The 21,252-nt window shown below is 46.9% G+C and overlaps 1 protein-coding gene across 1 annotated transcript in view; it reads left to right on the top strand.

Annotated features, from left to right (window-relative positions):
* The window catches only part of PIGU (phosphatidylinositol glycan anchor biosynthesis class U), an 89,580-nt gene that overhangs the window by 60,117 nt on the left and 8,211 nt on the right, over positions 1-21,252 (top strand). The window contains exons 8-11 of the mRNA XM_047745975.1: positions 2,926-3,080; positions 4,722-4,865; positions 8,511-8,635; positions 16,125-16,267. Of these exons, the coding sequence (XP_047601931.1) occupies positions 2,926-3,080; positions 4,722-4,865; positions 8,511-8,635; positions 16,125-16,267 (567 nt within the window). The remainder of the gene's footprint in view (positions 1-2,925; positions 3,081-4,721; positions 4,866-8,510; positions 8,636-16,124; positions 16,268-21,252) is intronic.

The following is a 21,252-nucleotide window of genomic DNA, read 5'->3' as shown; positions in this document are numbered from 1 at the left end:
AGAAATTGCTATAGTTCTAAGAATCAACTACACAAAAAACATATTCAGAGAAATATCACCCTATCTTCATCCCTGCTATCTTGTTCTTTTCTTTTTCCTTCTTTCTCTTTCACCCTAAGTAACTGTTTTTAGTTTCTGGTTTATCCTTCCTGTGTTTCTTTTGCACAAATGATCAGGTATATATGTGTATTTCCTTCTTTTAAGAAGGCTAGAATACTATAGAGACTCTAGAAAACATACCCTTTTGTGCTTTGCTTTTTTTGCTCTTATTTCCTGAAAGTCACTGCAGATTGATACATAGAGATCTTCATTCTTTTTTACAGCAGCGTAATACTCCATTGTATGGACATACCTTAGTTTGTTCAGCTTTTTCCCTTTGGGAATTTAGATTGTTTCTACTATTTTACAATCACAGTTAATGCTTTATTTTTATTATTTTTTTACAATTAATGCTTTAATGAGTAACCTTGTGTGTATGTATTTTCATATTGTCAGAAAGGTATCTTCAAGGTAGATTTCTAGTAGAATTACTGATCCATAGGTAAGTATATATGTAGGGTTTTTTTAGGTGTTTTCACATTTCCGTCCACAGGGGTAGTACAAATTTTTTATTCCCACCAATAATGTGGGATAGTGCCTGTTTTTCCACAGCCTTGCTAATAGAATGTGTTGTCACATTACAAAATTTTTGCCATCTAATTATGAGAAATGGCATCTCAGTGTTGTTTTAATTTGCATTTCTCTAAGTAGGAGTAAGTTGGAACATTTTATCATGTTTGTGGGTTATCTCTTCATTTTTTTTCTCATTTTTCTGTTGGATTTAAGTCTCTTTTCCCTCAATTTTTAAGAATCCTTTATATATTATAACCCTTTGTCTGCAAATATTTTCTTCCAGTTTCTCATTTGTCTTTTTACTTATCTATGGTGTTTTTCTTTTAACAGCTTTTATTTTTATCAAGATACAATTTACATAGCATACAACTTACCTACTTTAAATATATAATTCAGTGATTTCTGGATAGTCACAAAGTTGTGCAGCCATTACCACAATCAGTTCTAGAACATTTTTATCACCCAAAAAGAAACCTCATGCCCATTAAGCAGTCACTCTGTTTTTCCCCAATGCCTCTTCCCCCTCTAGCCGTAAGCAATCAATATTCTGTTTTTTGTCTTTATAGGAAATTTCATATAAAAGGAATCATACAATATGTGGTCTTTTTTACTGATTTCTTTCACTTAGCATGAGGTTTTCAAGGTTCATCCCTGTTATAACGTGTATTAGTACTTCATTCCTTGCATGTTTGTATTTCTATATGAACTTTAATCTTGTATAATTCCATAAATAGCTTGTCAACATTTTTATTGGTATTGCATTATTACATTGAATTTATAAACTAAATTTGGAAGAACTGCCCTCTTTATAATATTAAGTCATCCTAAACAAGGACAGGGAATATCTGTCCATCTGTTTAAGTCTACCTTAGTGTCTTTCAGTAGTGTTTTAAAATTTTCCACGAATCGGTTTTACACATTTCCTGTTAAGCTTAATTCTAAGTTCTCTTTTCCTTGGTGTTATTGTAAATGTGGTTTTCCTTATCATTGTGTCCTCTAATTGTTTATTATTAGTGCAGATAAAGGTTATTTGTATGTTAATTTTGTACTCTGCTCCTTCACTGAATTCTTTCATTGCTTGTTATTTTTGTCATAAGTTGTTGTTGCATATATCTAGACAGTGATATGATTTCTTATTTTTAACCAGTCTGTGTTACATATATTAATAGCTTTTCTTATGTTGAATTAACCCTGAGTTTTTGGAATAAATCCTGGTCATAACCCAACTTTATCATGTTTTGCTGAATTGTGTTAGATAATATTTCATTTAGCATTTTTGTATTTGTGTTGATAAAGGGTTTTGGTATAAAGCTTATGATATTTGCTGTGAAAGAGTTAATGTAAGATTAGGATAACCTGCTTCTTGAATGTTGGTAGAACTTTCCTGTAAAACTGGCTGGGCCTGCTCTTTTCTTTATGGGAGAATTTTTCATTACTAATTCAATTCCTTAAATGTTTATAGGACCATTCTAATTTTCTGTTTCTTGAATTAGTTTTTCCATAATCTTTTATTTCATGCTTTAGAAAAGTTAAAAACTAATATAATGAGTTCCTTTTATTTAGATGACCCAGTTGCCATTTTGCCACGTTTTCTTTATGTAGATATATAGACTTTTTTTCTTTTTTTCTTTACTGACTCATTTTCAGGGAAGTTACAAATTTATTAAAAATGTGCTATTCCTATTTCCTACTTGGTTACTGATTTTTTCTGATCTACCAGTTACCTACTGATGATGGTTATGTCTATTTTTCCTTTGAAGACCTGTCCATGTTTGTTTTATATATTTTTAGATGTGTTATTAGGTACATACAAGTTTAGAGCTGTTACATCTTTCTGATGAAACTTTCATCACTATGGAACATCTTTATTTTTGCAGTTCTTTATACATTAAAGTTTGTTTTATCTGGTAACAGTATAACTAGACTAGTTTTCTTTTGGTTAGTATTTACCTAGCATAAGTAAATCCTTTTCAGTCCTTTTTTTTTTTTTTAAGATTTTTTTATTTATTTGTTTAACAGAGAGAGAGACAGTGAGAGAGGGAATACAAGCAGGGAGAGAGGGAGAGGGACAAGCAGGCTTCCCGCTGAACAAGGAGCCCGATGCAGGGCTTGACCCCAGAATCCCGGGAGCATGACCTGAGCTGAAGGCAGATGCTTAATGACTGAGCCACCCAGGCACCCCCCCTTTTCAGTCCTTTGATTTTCACAATTTTTCTGTGTCCTGTGCTTTGCAGAAGGGATCTTGAAGTTTAAGCTGATATTTTCCTTCTGCCCTTGACATCCCTAAATAGACCATTTTGCCTTCTCTCCTAGCGGCAGTACATACCTGTGAAAGTGAAGAGCAAAGCCTTCTGGATCTTCTCTTGGGAATATGCCATGATGTACGTGGGAAGTCTAGTGGTAATCATTTGCCTCTCCTTCTTCCTTCTCAGCTCCTGGGATTTCATCCCTGCAGTCTACGGCTTCATGTAAGTAATGACTTCATTAGAAAACTCTAGAAGCTAATTTGTTTTTCTCAGCTCCAGCTGGAGTCAGAGGGTGAGCAACCACAGGGAGCATCTCAACACAGTGGTCCTCGGACTTCAGCGTGCACTGGAATCACCTGCAGGGCTTCTTAACTCCAGATTTCTGAGCCCAAACTCTAGAGGTTCTGATTAAGTAAATTTGGGATAGGAACCAAGAATTTACATTTCTGACTAGTTTTCAGGTGATGTTAATGCTGGAACACACTTCGAGAACCACCTTCAATCTAGTAAGATTAAAGATCACTCTCTAGCCACATCTGAAGCAACGACCAGCCTCTGCCTGGAAGGTTTTGGTTCAGTCCCCAACAGGAATGGATGGATGTATTCCTCTCCTGCAAGAGGGTCTCTTAACAGTTTTAAAATAAAGCCACCTCCCATATACCAAACTTGTAGAGAAAATCAGAATGAAGTATGAATTCTGCAGTCATTTCCCAGTGCTCTCTGTATGGTATGCTGAGGAGGATGGTCGCTGCCCAGACCTCAGGGAACTCACAGCCCAGTGAGGTGTTAGACAGTTAAACCTGTCAGGGTGCGGAAGGGATATGGAGTGGCAGACTCTGCTTTGGGATTCTGGACTGCTAATTTGTGTTAAATCCTGGCTGAGCATGACTGTTAGCTCTCCATGCTATTCCTTAGATAGGAATTTGTATTGCTGGTAAAAAGCTTTCCCTGGTTTTTTGCTGACCCATAAACGGTGTTTTTTTTGTTTTTTTTTGTTTTTTTTTTTTGGACTGTATTCTTTATTTCATTTTATAGAAAAGGAAATGTAGTCAGAGCAGGAGGCAAAGACTTGCCTTGGGTGGAGGCCTTGGGGTCAGTGAACTCTGACCGTGAGCCAGGGCATATTTCTCCCTTCTCTGTGCTCCATTTGTTGCCCTTTTAAAATTGTGAATTAACCTCAGTTTCAGCTCTGTTTTTTAAAATAAAACATATCATGTAAATTTTTAGAAGAGCCAGAATGGCATCCAGTCTTTATCTGATATAACTAGACAAAAAGTTTTCCAGTGAAACCCTTATTTCTCAAATGAGATCTGGGATCCTAGCTGGAACCTGCTGACGCTTCTGCAAGGCCCCAGAAGTCACTGCGGTGTCAGGCCCTCGGTTTCTGGCTCCTGCCATGCGGCTGCAGAGCAAAAATGGGGAGCAGCAGGGTCTTGAGCTTGCTCCTGTAGGGAAGTCTCTGGAATGCCCCCAAATAGAGATTGTTTGCTTAAAACCCATTCCTCTTTTGTTACAGTCCTGAATATCTCCTAAATTTAAACATATGTATTTTAGGCCCTAAAAGGAGGACTGGTCTTTTGAGTTCTAGCCTGAATGCTGCCTCATTTCAGATCTTTGATGCACACCAGAGTTTGGTTCAGCTGATATTTGTTAAGGGTTATCATTTTCTGTTTCTCTGCCTCTTGTTTTTATTAATTACCTATATCCAGGGTGCCTAAAGAGCCCCTCACATCCTGATCTCAGTGGGGACAGAGTCATCCTTGGCTGCCCAGTGGTGACCAAAATCTTTAGAAGACCAGGTCAAAGCAAACCATTTACAATTTGGCTCTCTTTTTTTCTCTCCCTTTGTTTTCTTCATTCCAGACTTTCTGTTCCAGATCTCACTCCAAACATTGGTCTTTTTTGGTACTTCTTTGCGGAGATGTTTGAGCACTTCAGCCTCTTCTTTGTATGTGTGTTCCAGATCAACGTCTTCTTCTACACCATCCCCTTAGCCATAAAGCTAAAGTAAGTGGTCAGACCTGCTGCTGCTTTGTCCATGAGCCATTGGTAGTCTTTTATTTTTTTAAAAGATTTTATTTATTATTTATTTGACAGAGAGAGATCACAAGTAGACAGAGAGGCAGGCAGAGAGAGAGAGAGAGAGAGAGAGAGAGGGAAGCAGGCTCCCTGTCGAGCAGAGAGCCCGATGCGGGACTCGATCCCAGGACCCTGAGATCATTACCTGAGCCGAAGGCAGCGGCTTAACCCACTGAGCCACCCAGGCGCCCGAGCCATTGGTAGTCTTACCAGTGCCTTTCTAACCGGGAACATCTGCTGTCAGGTTTATGCCATCTCTGCCCAGGGAACCCTGCCCTTAATGGGCCCCGGTTCCCGTAGCCATAGCCAGCAGTAGAGCCACACACAAGTGCAGGCCACAGGAAGGATGCCTTGTAGCACCCTGGTGTTTCCCCGGGCTTCACTCTGAGCCCACATGCTACTGAGCCCACTCCTTATTTTGGATAAGAGGAAGGGTTTGGTGTTGGAAGGTGTCTTTGGAAAACATGGATCTTGTTGGGTGTCCTCCATCGGTATCCCAGGGACAGTGGGGACTCAGGATGTATTACCTGCAGCTCTGTTTAATCTTCTGATCAATGTCCTTCAAAAGGCTTGTCTGTGGAGCTCTCTTCTGTAGTGTAAGAAAGCTAACATGTACTGAGCCTGGCTCCAGCCCAGGCCTTTTTAGGCTTTTTTTTTTTTTTTGAAGGTTTTTATTTATTTGACACAGAGATAAAGAGTACAAGTACAAGTGCAAAAGCAGCAGGCAGAGGGAGAGAGAGAAGCAGGCTCTCCGCTGAGCAGGGAGCCCAATGCGGGGCTCCATCCCAGGACCCTGGGAGCACGACCTGAGGTGAAGGCAGTGGGCCAAGCGACTAAGCCACCCAGGCGCCCCCTTTTTAGGCTTTCTGAAAAGTGTTCATACCTCACCCTTCCAGCATTTCTTGGAAGCAGGCATCATTTTATTATCATCACTTCCATTTTATAGTTGAAAAATGGACATTCAGAGAAGTGGAACAATTTTCCCAGAGTCACACTGCTAGTAAGTAGTGGAGCTGGGATTCAGACCTACGTTTGTTTATCTCCAAACTCTATACTCATCCCCCTGCACCATGCCAAACTCCTGAAAGAGATCACTTAGCATCTGGAAATTGCTATTTTTTTTTTAAGATTTTTATTTATTTAACAGAGATCACAAGTAGGCAGAGAAGCAGGCGGAGAGAGGGAGGAGGATGCAGGCTCCCCGCTAAGCAGAGAGCCCGACGCAGGGCTTGATCCCAGGACCCTGGGATCATGACCTAAGCCGAAGGCAGAGGCTTTAACCCACCGAGCCACCCAGGCGCCCCTGGAAATTGCTCTATTATCCTGGCTTCAGAGAAGGGAAAACAGGCGTTGACACATGGTCCAGATGATGGTCCTGGGTGCCTGAAGAGCTCCTCACATCTGATCTCAGTTGGGGCAGTCGTCCTTGGCTCCTGGTCCAGGGAACCTGGAAGGGAATTTGGTTTAGAGTTCAAGAGCCTGAGTTCTCTGTTCTAACCTTCCTGCCAGTCTTCTTGGCCAGTGTACCAGTGCACATGGCTCCCATTCTATAAAAGCTCAGAGCTCATGCCTCCTTCCTGTAGCATAGCCTTGGCCTGGCATCTGACAGAAAACCTTCCTTGGCCTTGCAGTTTCCAGAATTCTGGCAGCCTTGCCGAGCCAAGCTCGCCAGCCGTCTGTTGTCCCCAGTCCCTGCCTTTGTTTTGGTCAGGCCTAGCCGCTGGGCTGAGAGAAGCAAGGAGCCCGGAACACTTCTCCTCACTCTGTGTAGCCCGTTTCATTGTCTGCATGTGAAAGCCACAGGTGGCTCCTGGGTAGACAACCGGACCACTGGCATGTGACCCCCACCCCAACCCGCCCCTGGCCAGGGCTTCAAGGGTGTAGGGACAGACAGAAGGTATGAAGTGACCTCCCCTGTTGTCGCCCTCCTGAGCCTGGATCGGAAGCTCCACTAACTCTCCAGCCCCCTGTGGTAGTTGCTTCCAGTGCCAGCCTTGGGGAGCAGACCCCTTCTGGCCGCCTCTCTGCAGACAATCCTGTGGGAGGTTTGGGTCTCCGTATTTCTTGTCACTGTATTTTCACGGGTCCTTTCATAGGAATGTTGCAGTTCTTTCTTACCAGCTATCTAAAAAGTCCACAGCCAGTGATTTGGCTTATCTGTAGGAAGATGCTCACTGAGCTAGCTGGACCCTTCTAGAGCCTACCGGACTGTGAGACTTCGCCAAGCTGAGTCTGAGGCATTTGCTGTGTGAAACTGCTCAAGTGTTTAGGGTGTGTACATGTTTGTCTCCACATCTCAGACTGACACCCACTGAGTCACCCTGACCTTTGACCTGCAAGACAAGAATACCATTAATCTCTGAAGAAAACCTTAATGAGCTGGATGCCCAGGTACTGCACAGAAGCAGGCCATATGCAGGTTGTTCAGGTACAGCTGAGGAGGGTATAGATCTGGCCTCTTCTGTTGGCTTCCTGTTAGCACTTGGTCAGCTCTCGGAGGAACATTGGAGATGGAGCTCTGTCCCCACCCTTCCTGTCGAGAGCTGTGATTGGCTAGGCACTCAGGAGAACAGTACTGGTGATGCTTAAGAGTTCTGGAGATAGGGGCGCCTGGGTGGCTCAGTGGGTTAAAGCCTCTGTCTTCGGCTCAGGTCATGATCCCAGGGTCCTGGGATCGAGCCCCACATCGGGCTCTCTGCTCAGCAGGGAACCTGCTTCCTCCTCTCTCTCTCTGCCTGTCTCGCTGCCTACCTGTGATCTCTGTCTGTCAAATAAAAAAATAAAAATCTTAAAAAAAAAAAAAAGTTCTGGAGATAAACAGCCCCACTGCTTACTAACTCCCCTATTCTCGGAACTTCCGTTTCCTCGTCTGCCAAGTGTGGGTGATGGTACTGCCTACTTCGAGGAGTAGCGGATGCACAATAGGGATCACATGTGATGGCACAAGGGAAGGGCCCCCGGGACAGAACTTGGCAGAGTGAGGGTTTAGGAAATGGTAGCCATTTTTGTTAGCTTAAGGTAGCAAGATCTTCCGGCACCTAAGGGCTGAAAAGCTGCCTGTAGCAATCAGTTCTCTTTCTGGAAGGGAGTTCTTCATAGCTAAGGGTCTGGAGACTAGACTGATGGTACTGTCAGAGGAGAAGAGCGTCAGCAAGGAGGCACATCCTGCCCTGGGTCCGGTTGTCAGAGAAGCCTGTGGCGAGGGAGGCTGCTGGATGACTCTGACAAGCAGCCATTAGAGCCTAGTAATGAAGCTGACTTCATTTGTTTTCTTCCTCAGTGGCTCCTGGGGGAAGGCCCGGAGCTGGGATGGGGGTTGGAGGATGATGGGCTGTTTCTCTAGTGTTTGCTGGGCCCTCCTCACCCCCACCTCTGGACATCTTTGGGCCCCCACGGTTTTCTGCTGTACTACTCAGTCTGGCCCCCATATCTTGTGGGCAGCAGAGCCAGCCCTAGCCTGAAGTTCCCTGGAGAGTATTTTTGGGTTCAAGGGATGGGGTTACGAGTCCCTGGGGTGGACCTGGTCCCTGACTGATCTCTCCCTCTCTCTCTGCCTGCCCTGCCCCTCCCCAGGGAGCACCCTATCTTCTTCATGTTCATCCAGATTGCTATCATCTCCATCTTCAAGTCCTACCCAACGGTGGGGGACGTGGCCCTCTACATGGCCTTCTTCCCCGTGTGGAACCATCTCTACAGATGTGAGTACTCCCACCTCCAAACCTCTGGTGGCAGATTTGTGTCAGCCTGGTCCCTGGATGAAACGGCCAGGGAAAAAGAAATTGATAGGCATTTGCTTAGCATCTACTATGCTAGCAGCCCCGGGAGAGAGACAGTGACCTGAGTATCTGCCTGCTAGGTACGATAGACTAGTGTTGGTAATAATAGTAAGCAGCATTTCGGGGGTGCCTGAGTGGCTCAGTCAGTTAGCAGCTGCTTTCAGCTCAGGTCAGGTGATGATCTCCAGGTCCTGGGATTGGCCAGGTCAGCTCCCTGCTCAGCAGAGAGTCTGCTTCTCTCCCTCTGCTCGTGCTCACTCATGCTCACTCTCTCTCTCTCAAATAAATAAATCCTTTTTATTTATTTTTTAAAATTTTTAAAAAAGATTTTATTTATTAGACAGAGATCACAAGTAGGCAGACAGGCAGGCAGAGAGAAAGAGTGGAGGAAGCAGACTCCCCGCTGAGCAGAGAGCCCAATGCAGGGCTCAATCCCAGGACCCTGAGATCTTGACCTGAGCCGAAGGCAGAGGCTTTAACCCACTGAGCCACCCAGGCACCCCTCTCAAATAAATAAATCCTTTTAAAAATGCTGCTTATTTTATTTCTAAAAATATTAATTTGAGAAAGAGAGAGAGCGGGGGGAGGAGAGGCAGAGGGAGAGAATCTTAAGCAGACTCCATGCTGAGTACAGAGCCTGTCAAAGACTGGGGGGCTCTATTCCACAACCTATAAGATAATGATTTGAGCGGAAGAGCTGAAACCAAGAGTCCAATGTTTAACTGACTGAGCCAGCCAGGCACCCCAAAATAACGACCATTTTTTGAGCACTTACTTGGTACCCAGCTGGCCACTGTGGTTCTAAGAGTGTTACGTGCATTAGGTCAATTCATCTTCACACCAGCCTTGGCGGGAAAATATCGTCACTTGTTCAAGGGTACGTGATAGGAAAGTGGAAGGGCTGGCTATGAGTCTCTAGCTAGTCCTGTCCAGTAGGACTTTCTGTGATGATGGAAACGTCCTGTATCTGCACAGTCCAATAGAACAGCCACTGGTGTGACTCAGAAACCCAATTTTTGATTGAAATTTATTTAAATTTAAGAAGTCACACATGGCTGGTAGCTACTGTATTGGATTGTGGAACACTAGATCTTGGGCTTTGAACCATTTCCCAGCACTGCATCTAAACGTCCACGAAAGACAATGGCAACACTACCCATCTGCCTGCTCTGAAGACTTGTTTGACTCTAGCCATCCCCTACCCCAAAGAGGGCGTGCAGTGAGCTACTCCTGCTCCCTAGACCCCAAGTATTTTCCTCATTTGGACTCTTTTTTTTTTTTTTAAGATTTTATTTATTTATTTATTTAACAGAGAGAGACACAGTGAGAGAGGGAGCACAGACAGGGGGAGTGGGAGAGGGAGAAGCTGGCTTCCCGCTGAGCAGGGAACCTGATGCAGGGCTCGATGCCAGGACCCTGGGATCATGATCTGAGCCAAAGGCAGACGCTTAATGACTATGCCACCCAGGTGCTCCCTGCAGTTGGATTCTTAGACCTCTGTGAAGGTTCTTTTCAGTGTAATGAGCTTCCTGAGGGTAGGCTTATGATTCACTCTACTCTGTGTCCCCAGCCCCCGGGATCCTGACCCACACAGCTCAGCAGGTGTATCTGGATGGGTTTTTAGGCCCCCCTAATAAAGAAGCAGTATCAGTGGCCCAACGCCACTTGATTCTCTAAACTAAAATGGGAGGGGAGCTGTGGGATTTTCCTTGCCTTTAGTGGGTACACAGCAAGATGTCAAGAATGAACTTGGGGAGGGCTGGCTTCAGAGGAAGTAAATCTTCCTTGTTATTTGGGGCTGTCTCGGTGTCAACCAGGAAGTGAAACCAACCAACTGCTAGAAAGAAACCTACCTGTAAGTCGGGGCCTCTGAGCGAAGGTAAACAGCAGAGTGGGCGGGCTAAGCCTGGGCTGCCCTTGCAGGTGGTGATCTGTGGGGCGGTGACCAGTCTGGACTGACCGGGAGAAGGAAGTGGCATCTTCTGCCTGTGACATCCTCATTGCACAGATAAGAATCATCCAGTCCGATGGGCTCAGAGTCAGCCTGGTGCCCCTCAGCAGAGTGGCCAGTGACAAGTCATGAGGCCACCAAACATGTCAACATGCCCCAGATTGTGACAGGGTGGGTCTTGGGTACATTGATCCTCTTTCCCCAAAAGTAGAGTCCTTGTTTTCTTAGCTGTCTGTCCCACACGGGACACTTCTTGCCCTTGGTCAACCCTTCATTCCTTATTCCCGAACACAGCCTGCAGCCAGAAAGACTTGAATCTGGATCCCGGTTTTCGCATTACTAGCTCTCTGTTTTTAGGAAAATCACCTAACCTTTCTGAGTCTCTTGGTTCTTTTATCTGTCAGATAGGGAGAATATCTTCCATGGGTGTTTTAAGTTTGAGAAAGGATATATGTACAGAGCACTCCGGTTATCTCCGGTAATAATCATGCAGGGCCCCCCGCGTAGTTCCATGATCAAAGCTTCGAGCTAAGTAGTCAGAGTCATTCCGAGTCATTGGAATAAACATATTTTTTCAAAACTTGAAATAAGCTATTTTATGCCCCTCGGGGTTGAGGCAGAGAAAATAAGGATGAGGTTTCTAGAAACCTAGATGATCTAATCACTGCTGTAGCTGGCTGGTTGGGCAAGCAGTCTCCAGTTAGCTTGATAGAAGGTCCTGCACAGAGCACTGGCTGCCCGCCTCGATGGCTGGCCCATGTGGCAGGGAAAACTTGTGCTCAGGGAATCCGTGTGGGGCAGGACGGCCGTGTGCCTTGCATTCAGCCCGGAGCACCGCCAGCCGAGTCCTCCAGACCTGTGTGCAGAGACTCGGAGCAGTCTCTAAGTCTAGGCTGGATATATTCAGACTTGCAGTGTGGTTAAAATTCAGTTAAAACATTAGTTGCCAGTGCTAACATGCCTGCTCACACATACAACTTTTTGTTTTCATATCCCAGCCAGTAGGAGGAGAAGAGGTGTGTGGGCCCTGCCTGGAATGGAGGCCCCAGAGGCTGGGACTCTGGTGCTTGGGGCAAGATGAGTCATATGGACACACAATCGTGGTGTCAGGGAGCAGCCTGCTGGCAGAGCCCATGCTGGCCTGCAATGGTCCGGCTCAAAGAGCCGGTTACCAGAGCTCTGTGTGTGTGTGTGTGTGTGTGTGTGTGTGTGTGTGTGTTTTGTTTTTATTAACTTTTGTATAAAGATAAAAGAATATGGATAAAAAAAACATACAAATCTAGAGAATAATAATACAATAAGCACCTTTGAAGCTCCCAGGTCCCTTCTGTGCTCCTCCCAGTGGTATTGGATTCAACTGGAATTTTTTTTGTTAGATTTTATTTATTTATTTATTTATTTATTTATTTATTTGAGAGAGGAGAGAGAGAATGAGTGAGCACTATCGGGGGGCAGTGGTGTCGTAGGTAGAGGGAGAGGGAGAAGCAGACTCCCTGCTGAGTCTGACAAGGGCCTCCATCCGAGGACCCTAAGATCATGACTTGAGCCGAAGGCAGCCGCTTAACCCACTGAGCCCTAGAATTTTATTCCGGAACGCCTGAGGCTCAGAGAGGGAAGGGGACTTGCCTGAAGTTTCAGTTTGCCAGTAACAGAGGCAGAGACTGGATAAGCCACCCTGCAAGTGTGGGGAGGACTCAGATTCCATCTGACCCCATAAGTCCAATGAAGGGTGAGCCTTCCATCTCATTAGGCCCAGGTCATCTCTGACATCTCTGACACCTTGTGCCTGGAACAAGCTGTCCTGTGCCCCAGGCCCCCAGCACCGTGTGCTCTGGCGTATGGCTTTAATCCTCTGGCCTGTCAGCCAGCAAGAGTGAGTAGCAGCTCCCTGTTCCTGCAAAGGTCACCACAGGGCAGAAGCCAGCTGGATGCTGGTGACAGTTCCTCCAGGCACATGGGAATGTATCTTTGCAGCTGTCTGTAATTGCAGCCAGGAGCTGCATGGGAGCCTCTCCCAGACTCTGTGCACTTTGTCACCTTCTCGTTGCCCTGTCTGAAATCCAGAGTGGCTAGAGGCAAGGAATGTTGACCTACCTGGGCTGTCAGGCCACAGGAGTTTTGTTTGAGGAGTAATATATATCTTTTTCAGCAAACTAATTTCCAGGGGGTCAGAAAGAACCGATGAAAGGGGCATCTGACTCTTGGTTTCAGCTCAGGTTGTGATCTCAGGGTTGTGGGATCAAGCCCTGCCTTGGGCTCCACACTCATAATGGAGTCTGCTTAACACTCTCTACCAGGGCACTTGGGTGGCTCAGTTGGTTAAGCATCTGCCTTCAGCTCGGGGCTTGATCCTGGGATCCTTCTGATGGAGCTCTGGGCTCTCTGCTCTGCAAGGGCCCTTCTTCCTCTCCCTCAGCCTGCTTGTGTACTCTCTGTCAAATAAATAAAATCATTAAAAAAAAAAAAAAACCAAAACCAAAAAACCTCTGCTTAGCCCTCTCCCCTAAAATAAATAAATAAATCTTAAAAAAAAAAAAAAAAAGAACCTCTAAGAACTGTACATAGTGATGTGGGAGTAGGGGAATGGCAAAAAGGTTTGTTCTCCTTTCTTGAGGTTGTAACGTGTTTACTAATAGTAATTCTCAATGCAAGTATCCCTTTTCCCAGACTTCCCAATGGGAGCAAATAAGTCTCAGGAAGGCTTGAGTCAGGGCTTTACCCTCTCAGCTTTGAAAACCCAGAATCATGGAAATTTCAGGGCAGAGAAGAGGACCCCACAAGCCCTCCAGGCCAGTGTTTTCAAATTGTGGGAGTTCACAGACCACTAATACTTCTTTTAAAAACTCCAGAGTTGCCAACTTCTTATTTTGCTGAAGACATTAAAATAGTCAACTGCCAGCCATTCATCCCCATTTCACAAAAGAAAAGACTTTTTCCACAACAACAACAACCAGCAACAAAGAATTACCTGTCACTTCTCATGAATCTTGAGTTCGAAACATTCACCTTTAACAAGAACTCTGAACTACTTAGTTCTGGTTATCATCACCATGACACAGACCAGTGAAATCTCTGTTGCAGACTGGTCTGGGCCTCTTACTTGCCAAGGGTCTGCAGCTGTAATCCTGGGGTTTGAAGCCTTGGCTGCATATTGGAATCACAGGGAAGCTGTTACAAAGGACTATGGATGCCCAGGCCCCACCCCTAGAGACTCTGATTGAGTGAGACCAGGTGGGGCTCCCCCGTGATCTTATTTTGCAGCCAGAATTGAGCCTTGCATGTGTAATCCAGTCCCCCTTCCGATGCATGAACCCCTGGTATAGCAGTTCTACCAAGTGTCTGTACAACCAAGACAAACAACCTAAATGTTCTGGGAGGTTCTCCATCTCTGAAATCTCCCCAAACTCTGATTTGGAAGAAGGGATTTCCTGAAGGTCAGGATCAGAGAGGGGAAGGGAACTTCTGTACATTAAGTGCCTGCTGGGATACAGATCCATTGGTAAGTTTGTATTTGTTTGTTTTAGAGGCATTCTTTTGGTTAGTTTAAGTAACACTAGTTTCTTTAAAAATACAATAACGTGTAAAGAAAAAGATAAACAGGGGCACCTAGGTGGCTCAGTGGGTTGGGACCTCTGCCTTCGGCTCGGGTCATGATCTCAGAGTCTTGGGGTCAAGCCCCACATCGGGCTCTCTGCTCAGCAGGGAGCCTGCTTCCTCCTCTCTCTGCCTGCGTCTCTCTGCCTACTTGTAATCTCTGTCTGTCAAATAAATAAAATCTTAAAAAAAAAAAAGATAAACATAGCATATAATCCTACTGTTAGATTCCCCTTAATGAGTTAAAGGGTGGAGAACCCAGCACGACAGGCAGATTAATGCTCCCCTCCCCACAAAGATATCCACATCGTCCCCAGAACCTGTGAATATATTACTTTATGTGGCAAAAGGATTTAAAGTTAAGGATGTTCAGATGGGGAGATTAGCCTGGAGGCTTATCTGCAGGGAGGCCCAGTGTAATCCACAAGGGCCCTTAAAAAGTAGAAGGGCTTGGAGGCAGGGGGCACGTGGTGGGGATCTCTTCCACAGTTTTGCTGTGAACCTAAAACTGCTCCAAAAACTAAAGTCTATTTTCCCAAAAAAAGTGGAAGAGGGAAGCAAAAGAGGTCATCGTGCTGTGGCAGAGGAAGGACTGACTCTGGCCTTGCTGGGTGAAGTGGGAATGGGGTTGTGAGGCTAGAATGCAGGCAGCCCCTCCTCGCTGCGCAGGCCCGCGGATGGCTTCTCCCCTGGAGCCTCCAAGAGGGCCCAGGGCCCTGCGGGTGCCTTGAATTTAGCCTATGAGACCCATCTTGGACTTCTGACCTCCAGAACTGTAAGATAAACTATACAGTGTTTTGTTTTGTTTTTTTAATTTTTTAATAATCTCTGTACTGAACGTGGGGCTCAAACTCAACCCCAACTGTATACTGTTTAAGCCACTTAGGTCGTGGTGATTTGTTACAGCAGCCATAGAAAATACTCAGGAATACATCTGCGCTGGGTTTTCCGCACATCTTGTTCAGTCTCTGTAAGCCACTGAGGGTAGGCGTTTTAGCCCTACTCTGGAGATGGGGAAACTGAGGCTCAGAGAGTCTTGGTGTCCGAGCAAGGATTTTAACCAAGGTCTTTGTCTTTTAAGGCCAAGTTCGGGCATGCTGCCCTGCTCCTTCGCCTCCACCTGCGGGTACCAGCGGGAGGGTCAGTCCTCCCTGGGGCCTCTCAGAGAGCTTCCTCCCTGCTGGGAATTCTGTAATCCCTCTGGGGGTGTGGGGGGACCAAGTCAGACAGAGAGGGTGTCAGAAGAGTTTTTCAAATCATGTAAGGAAAAGTGAAGGACATTTGAAGAGAATAGCAGGGAACCTAAGACGTGAATTAAGGAAAATGGAAAAACACACGTTTTCCTAAGACCCAGGGCTGTGGCACCGTAGAGATGCTCCGGGAGGCAGCGAGGTGCTCTAATTTCCATGCGTTCCCGCTGCTGTTTCATCTGTGATCCCATAAGGACAGACAGCACCCTGCTTCGGTGGAGGGAAGCAATTACCCTTGGACTCCCAGAGTGGGGGGGTAGAGGGCATTGTCGCGCTGAATTGCCCCAGTTGAGGTCTCCAGACGCCCTCACAGACTAACGGACTCTAGCCATCCAGGCCCATCTAGCCCTCTGCACCAGTGGAAGGTGCAGAGACCAAACCTAGGACTTCCTACTGGCTTTGGGCCTGGGAAGCCATTGACTCAAGGGTCTAAAGCTTGCCTCTTGGCACCCCAGAGCCTCTGAGTCTGGGCCGGGGAGGGGGGGTTGGAGAGATTTCTGCCTCTGAGCTACACCAGGCTCTGCCTGGGGCCTCTCTGTCCTGTGGGGCCATCCCCCCAAGAAAGGGTGCCAAGAAGAATCGGCATTGGGCTAACTGTGACTGTCTGTCTTTGCAGTCCTGAGAAACATCTTTGTCCTTGCCTGCATCATTATCGTCTGCTCCCTGCTCTTCCCTGTCCTGTGGCACCTCTGGATTTATGCAGGAAGTGCCAACTCTAATTTCTTTTATGCCATCACGCTGACCTTCAACGTTGGGCAGGTAAGAGAGTCCAGCGCTGCACGGGGACGGGGATTCATTTTGTAGCTTCAGACATACAACAAAGGCTGTGGGTTCTGCAAACTAGGCATTTGGACGTGAGTGAGAGGACCTTTCTTCCCCTGAATTAGCTCCTGGTCCAGTAGAAAAGATTAAAGAAGAGAGCAGTAGGGGGCGCCTGGGTGGCTCATTCGATTAAGAGTCTGCCTTCAGCTCAGGTCATGATCCCAGGATCCTGGGATGGAACCCCCAGTTGTCAGGCTCCCTGCTCGGCTTCTCCCTCTCCCTCTGCCCCTCCCCCTGCTTGTGTGCATGCTCTCTCTGTCTCTCACTCTCTATCAAATAAATAACTGAAATCTTAAAAAAAAAAAAAAGAGAGAGAGAGAGAACAGTAGAAAAGCTGAATTCAGCCAGCATTTATTGGGCCCCGTGCTGAGCCATCACCCCTGTGAATTCTCCCAGCAAACCTGTGAGATAGTGTTATCACAACTTTACAAACAGCAACCTAGGCTCACTCACACAGGTTGTCTCTTGCCCAAGGTCGTTGGAGGAGTCAAGAACCAAATTTAGGGAAGTCTCCATTTATGAGGCTACCCTCTTTCTGTAATCACACCTGAGCTGCGTGGCACTGTAGGGGGAGTGCGCTCGGAGGGGAAGTGGGAGGAGGAGGAGAGACTTTCCAGACTGGGACAGCAGGAGCAAAGGCAGGGAGATGAGAACTAGTTCGGTCTAGCTGTTGGGTCAGAGCACAAATTGTGGGGCTGGGAGTAGTGGGTGAAGTGGCAGCAGGTGTCAGAGAAGGAGAGGTACCAGCTAGGAGCTCCGATTTTCCTCTAACCCAGGGGCTTCCTCCCTGGGGAGCACAGAGCAGTGGTTCTGAGCATCAGGGTGAAGGGGAAGTTGTTAAGAGTGCAGATGCCCTGGGTGCCTGGGTGGTTCAGTGGGTTGAGCTGCTGCCTTCGGCTCAGGTCATGATCTCAGGGTCCTGGGATCGAGTCCCACATCGGCAGAGAGCCTGCTTCCCTCTCTCTCTCTGTCTGCCTCTCTGCCTACTTGTGATTTCTGTCTGTCAAATAAATAAATTAAAAAAAAAAAAAAGAGTGCAGATGCCCTGTTAATGTTTAAATCCTGTAGTTAGGTTGTGACTATCACAATTATGTGGCTTTGTCCAAAAAAACCAACCAGATTCCCTGACCCCCATCCCAAGAATGTTGAGCAAACAGATATGGAAAACAGGGTCAGGAGTTTGTTTTAATAAGTTTCCACGGTGATTCTGCTACAGGTGGCCCAGCAAATTTCCCTGAAGTCCCCTTAGGTCAGCTCCATATTCCATGTGGGGTCTTATGAGAATCAGTTGTACCATTTACCATTTCAATTGCCGTTGGCACAGCGAGGCATTTCCTGTGCTTGATGGACCGGATGGGAAGCCAGGCGAGCTGGAGAGACTAATGATGCCAGTGACTGGTCCCCAGGGAAAGCCTTGCCTCCAAGGTTAGCTGCTGAGAAAGAAGAGGGGAGGAGTTTGGGCTGTCGCAGTGAGTGATGGGTCTGGTATTTCCTGCACAGACCTTTCTGGACAATTAATGTTCAGCCTGGCTATTTATCCTGGTTTGTGAACAGCAGGAAGGGAGATGGGGGGCCCTGTACCCTGGGAGGGACTGTCCTAGAGGATCCATCCTATCTGTCACACACGGGTTATTCGTGGTGGACGCTCAGCTCCTCCTGTGTCCTGTGGAAACGGAAATGCGCAGGATTCAACTTAATACTCGAGAAAATCCAAAAAGTTGTTCTCGCCCTTCCTTCTTGCTGAAATATCTTTAATTATCCTTGGAAAGTGATGGCTGGCATGTGAGGGCATCGGTTCTGCCCTGGGCCCCTATGGGGTTTGGCAAAAGCTCCCCTGAGATGGTTCACAGCTTGTCATCAGGTCATGAGTGTCAGGTGTGGGTCAGGGATATAGCTGCAGTGATTCTGAGGTATTCCTGGAACTTACCAGATAACAGCTGCTTTCCCTGTGGTTGCCTGTGTGAGGGAAGGGTCTCCATCGATGGGAGGGGAGACGTTTGCAAGTGCTCAGGGGCCGTCGGAGGGACGAGAGACTGGGCTGTTGGAAAACGGGGCTGGGGGTGGGAACGAAAGGCCAGCTAGATGGAGTGTGCTAGTTGGTGGCTGAGCTGTGGAGGAAAACCAGGCTGAGTCCTTGGTGTTGTCTTTTTACCTTTTAGTCTCTTTTTAAAATATACTTTTAATCAGACAAGTAATAAATGAATTCATTATTGCTAGGAAAAGAAATCAATATAAAAGTGTACGGAGTGAAAAGGGCTACCAGGGTCCCCGTCTCTTCCCACCCCAGGGCAGACGTCATGACTGGGATCAATGTGGGGTGTCTTTGCAGATGTTGTCTGTGCATTTACCATGGCTGTCAGTACGCATGCATGCACCCCTAGCTTGCTCATATAGATGGAGAAATGGCCTCCTACTCTGGCCACTGCTCTGGGACTCGCAGTGTTTCCTTGACGATCTCCTCTTGCTGCTGGTTCTGAGAGCCTGTGGCAGGAGGAACTTGATTGATTTGACTAGGTAGGCCCCCACTGATGGACATTGAGGCTGCTTCTGGCAGTTCTGCTGTAAGAGGAAGAGCCCTGGGTGTCCCTCTGCATAACCTCGTACACACAGGCCAGCGTTTTCTCAGGACAGACTCCTGGTGGTGAGATTGATTGGGTCAGAGGACATGGCCTTGTGCATTTTGGCAGCAATATTATTGCCACATCGCCCTTTAGGCAGGTCCTACCAACCTCCAGGTCTCCCAGCTGTGGCCCAAGTGCCTGTCAGCTGATGCAGACATCACACACCTGTGTCATCGGCCACCTCGTGTCTGGACTCGAGTCAGACAGCTTTGTCGGGTCAGATGTTTTCGGGGACTGCTGGCTTTGTTTGGGCTCTGTGGTGGCTGCTGCCAGATTACTGAAGGGATATGTCACACGGGGTCACTTACTCACCAAGGCAGTCGCTCAGGTCCTGTCACTGTCCCAGAGCGTTGACTGAGGCAGAAACGCACCCGTCATGAGGTTAGACACACCTGCCTCAGGCAGTTGTGAGCCAGGGTGCGAATATGAGATAGTTCGAATTTTGGTAACTGCTAAGTGTCCCCTCCCTAAAAAGGCCTTCCATGAGGTTCCCTGCTCCCCTGTCTCCTCCTTAGCCGGTTTGTTTCCCTCCTAACACTCACCCAGTTTGTATCTTTCTCTGCCTCCCCCACTAGCCTGGGCACTTCATGCAAGCAGAGATCGGCCCGTCCTTCCCACTGCGGGGGCCCCAGCTACCAGCTTTGTGCTTGGCATAGGGCAGTTGTACAGTTGCTGAATGAATGAAGGAACCAGAGATGGCCAGGGAGAACATGGTGTGATGAAGGGCCCAATGTGCAGAGTAACCACTGGAAGAATCTCGTGGGAACAAGATGGCCTTTCCTGTTGTGAGTGGTCAGGGAAAGCCCTGGGGAGCAAGGAGGAACAGCTGGGCCTTCCAAACTTGGAGAACGAGAGGTCGGGGGGTGGGCAGGTGGGGGCCCAAGTTGTCCCCACCAGCCGAGGTTAGTGGGTCACAGCTCTCTCCCTCACCCTTCTCTGGCTTCTGTCAGAGCCTGGTCTCTGTAGCTCCACAGAGTGTCCTCCCCAGATCAAGCCAGCCGCTGCCTCCATCTGACCTGCAGTCAGTGCTCTCATGGCGATGTGTGGCATTTGGGGACCTGTCTTCAGCTCCCGGCTGGCTTTTCCCAGCTCTTCTAGCTGGGACAATACCCCAGTACCCCAGTACTCCTTCTCCCCTCTGTGAGCAGGACAGACCAGAGCTGTCCTGGGGACCAGATAAGCATGGATTTGCAGGAGGCCTCCAAAGCCTGGTCTGTTGCTGTGAGCACGGAACTGAGCATGGAGAACATCTTGATCCACAGATTTTAAGTCCTGCTCTGAGTCAGTCAGTGCCGCACTCTGTGAAAGGACAAACTACTGATAAAGTCTTAGTGTACTGGCAGGTAAACCAGTGACTTATACCCCATCCTTTCCCCCGGGGCCACTAAGTAGTTTGCTGCTTGTGGCGTGGATCATTTGTTAATTATAATTGTGCCTCAGAGTCAGGAACCAGGAAATGACAACAGTAAAACATCCATGGGTGTGTGTGTGTGTGCACACGTGCATGCATGTGCACTGAAAGGCTGGGAAGAAGGAGGGATTGTTATAGATTGGTTAGTTGAGGTCCTTTTTTACTTCCTCTCTATGTGACCTTCAGCAAGTGACTTCTCTGAGTTGCAATTTTCTTAAAACCAGGCTTGATAACCCTCCCTGGGTGTTGAAAGAACTGGGCATGTGTGGGTCCTGTTGCTATTACCCATATGTTGCTATGAAAAGTAGTGCCAGTGACCTGCTCTTCAGATAGCCAGAGCAAATCCGCAGGGAAACATTCAGACCGATCAGCGGAAGGAAGGAGATCAAACTTCTTCCTTTTTTAAAACTCTTTTCTCCTGCAAGTCAGTGACCAGCAGAAGAAAAATAGTCTTTAAGGATTACATATAAACCAAAAGTAATATGTTGAGGGGCACGTAGGTGGCTCAGTTGGTTAAGCATCTGATTCCTGATCTCAGCTCAGGTCTTGATCTTAGGGTTGTGAGTTCAGGCCCCATGTTGGGCTTCATGCTGGGTGTGGAGCCGACTTTAACAAACAAACAAAAAAGTAAGGTTGTTTAAATTGAGCTTTTTTAAAAGAGTAAGATCCAACATCCCACTCACTCCCCTTTATCTTAAAAATAGGGAACACGAGGAAATCTCTTCCTAAAATTATAATTAATAGTGGCTCATGTTTACAGAGTGCCTGCTAGGGGCCAGGCCCATATGATCCCTTTAATCTTCTAGATCATGTGCTTGTGTGGCCTTCTGAACCTTTCCCTATGCGTTCGTGTGTACTTGTATGCTCCTGGAAAACAGGTTTATTTGTGT

The sequence above is a fragment of the Lutra lutra genome, chromosome 9, assembly GCF_902655055.1.
Source record: "Lutra lutra chromosome 9, mLutLut1.2, whole genome shotgun sequence".
In the NCBI taxonomy this organism is placed as follows: Eukaryota; Metazoa; Chordata; class Mammalia; order Carnivora; family Mustelidae; genus Lutra; species Lutra lutra.
This window is presented reverse-complemented; position numbering and strand designations above follow the sequence as displayed.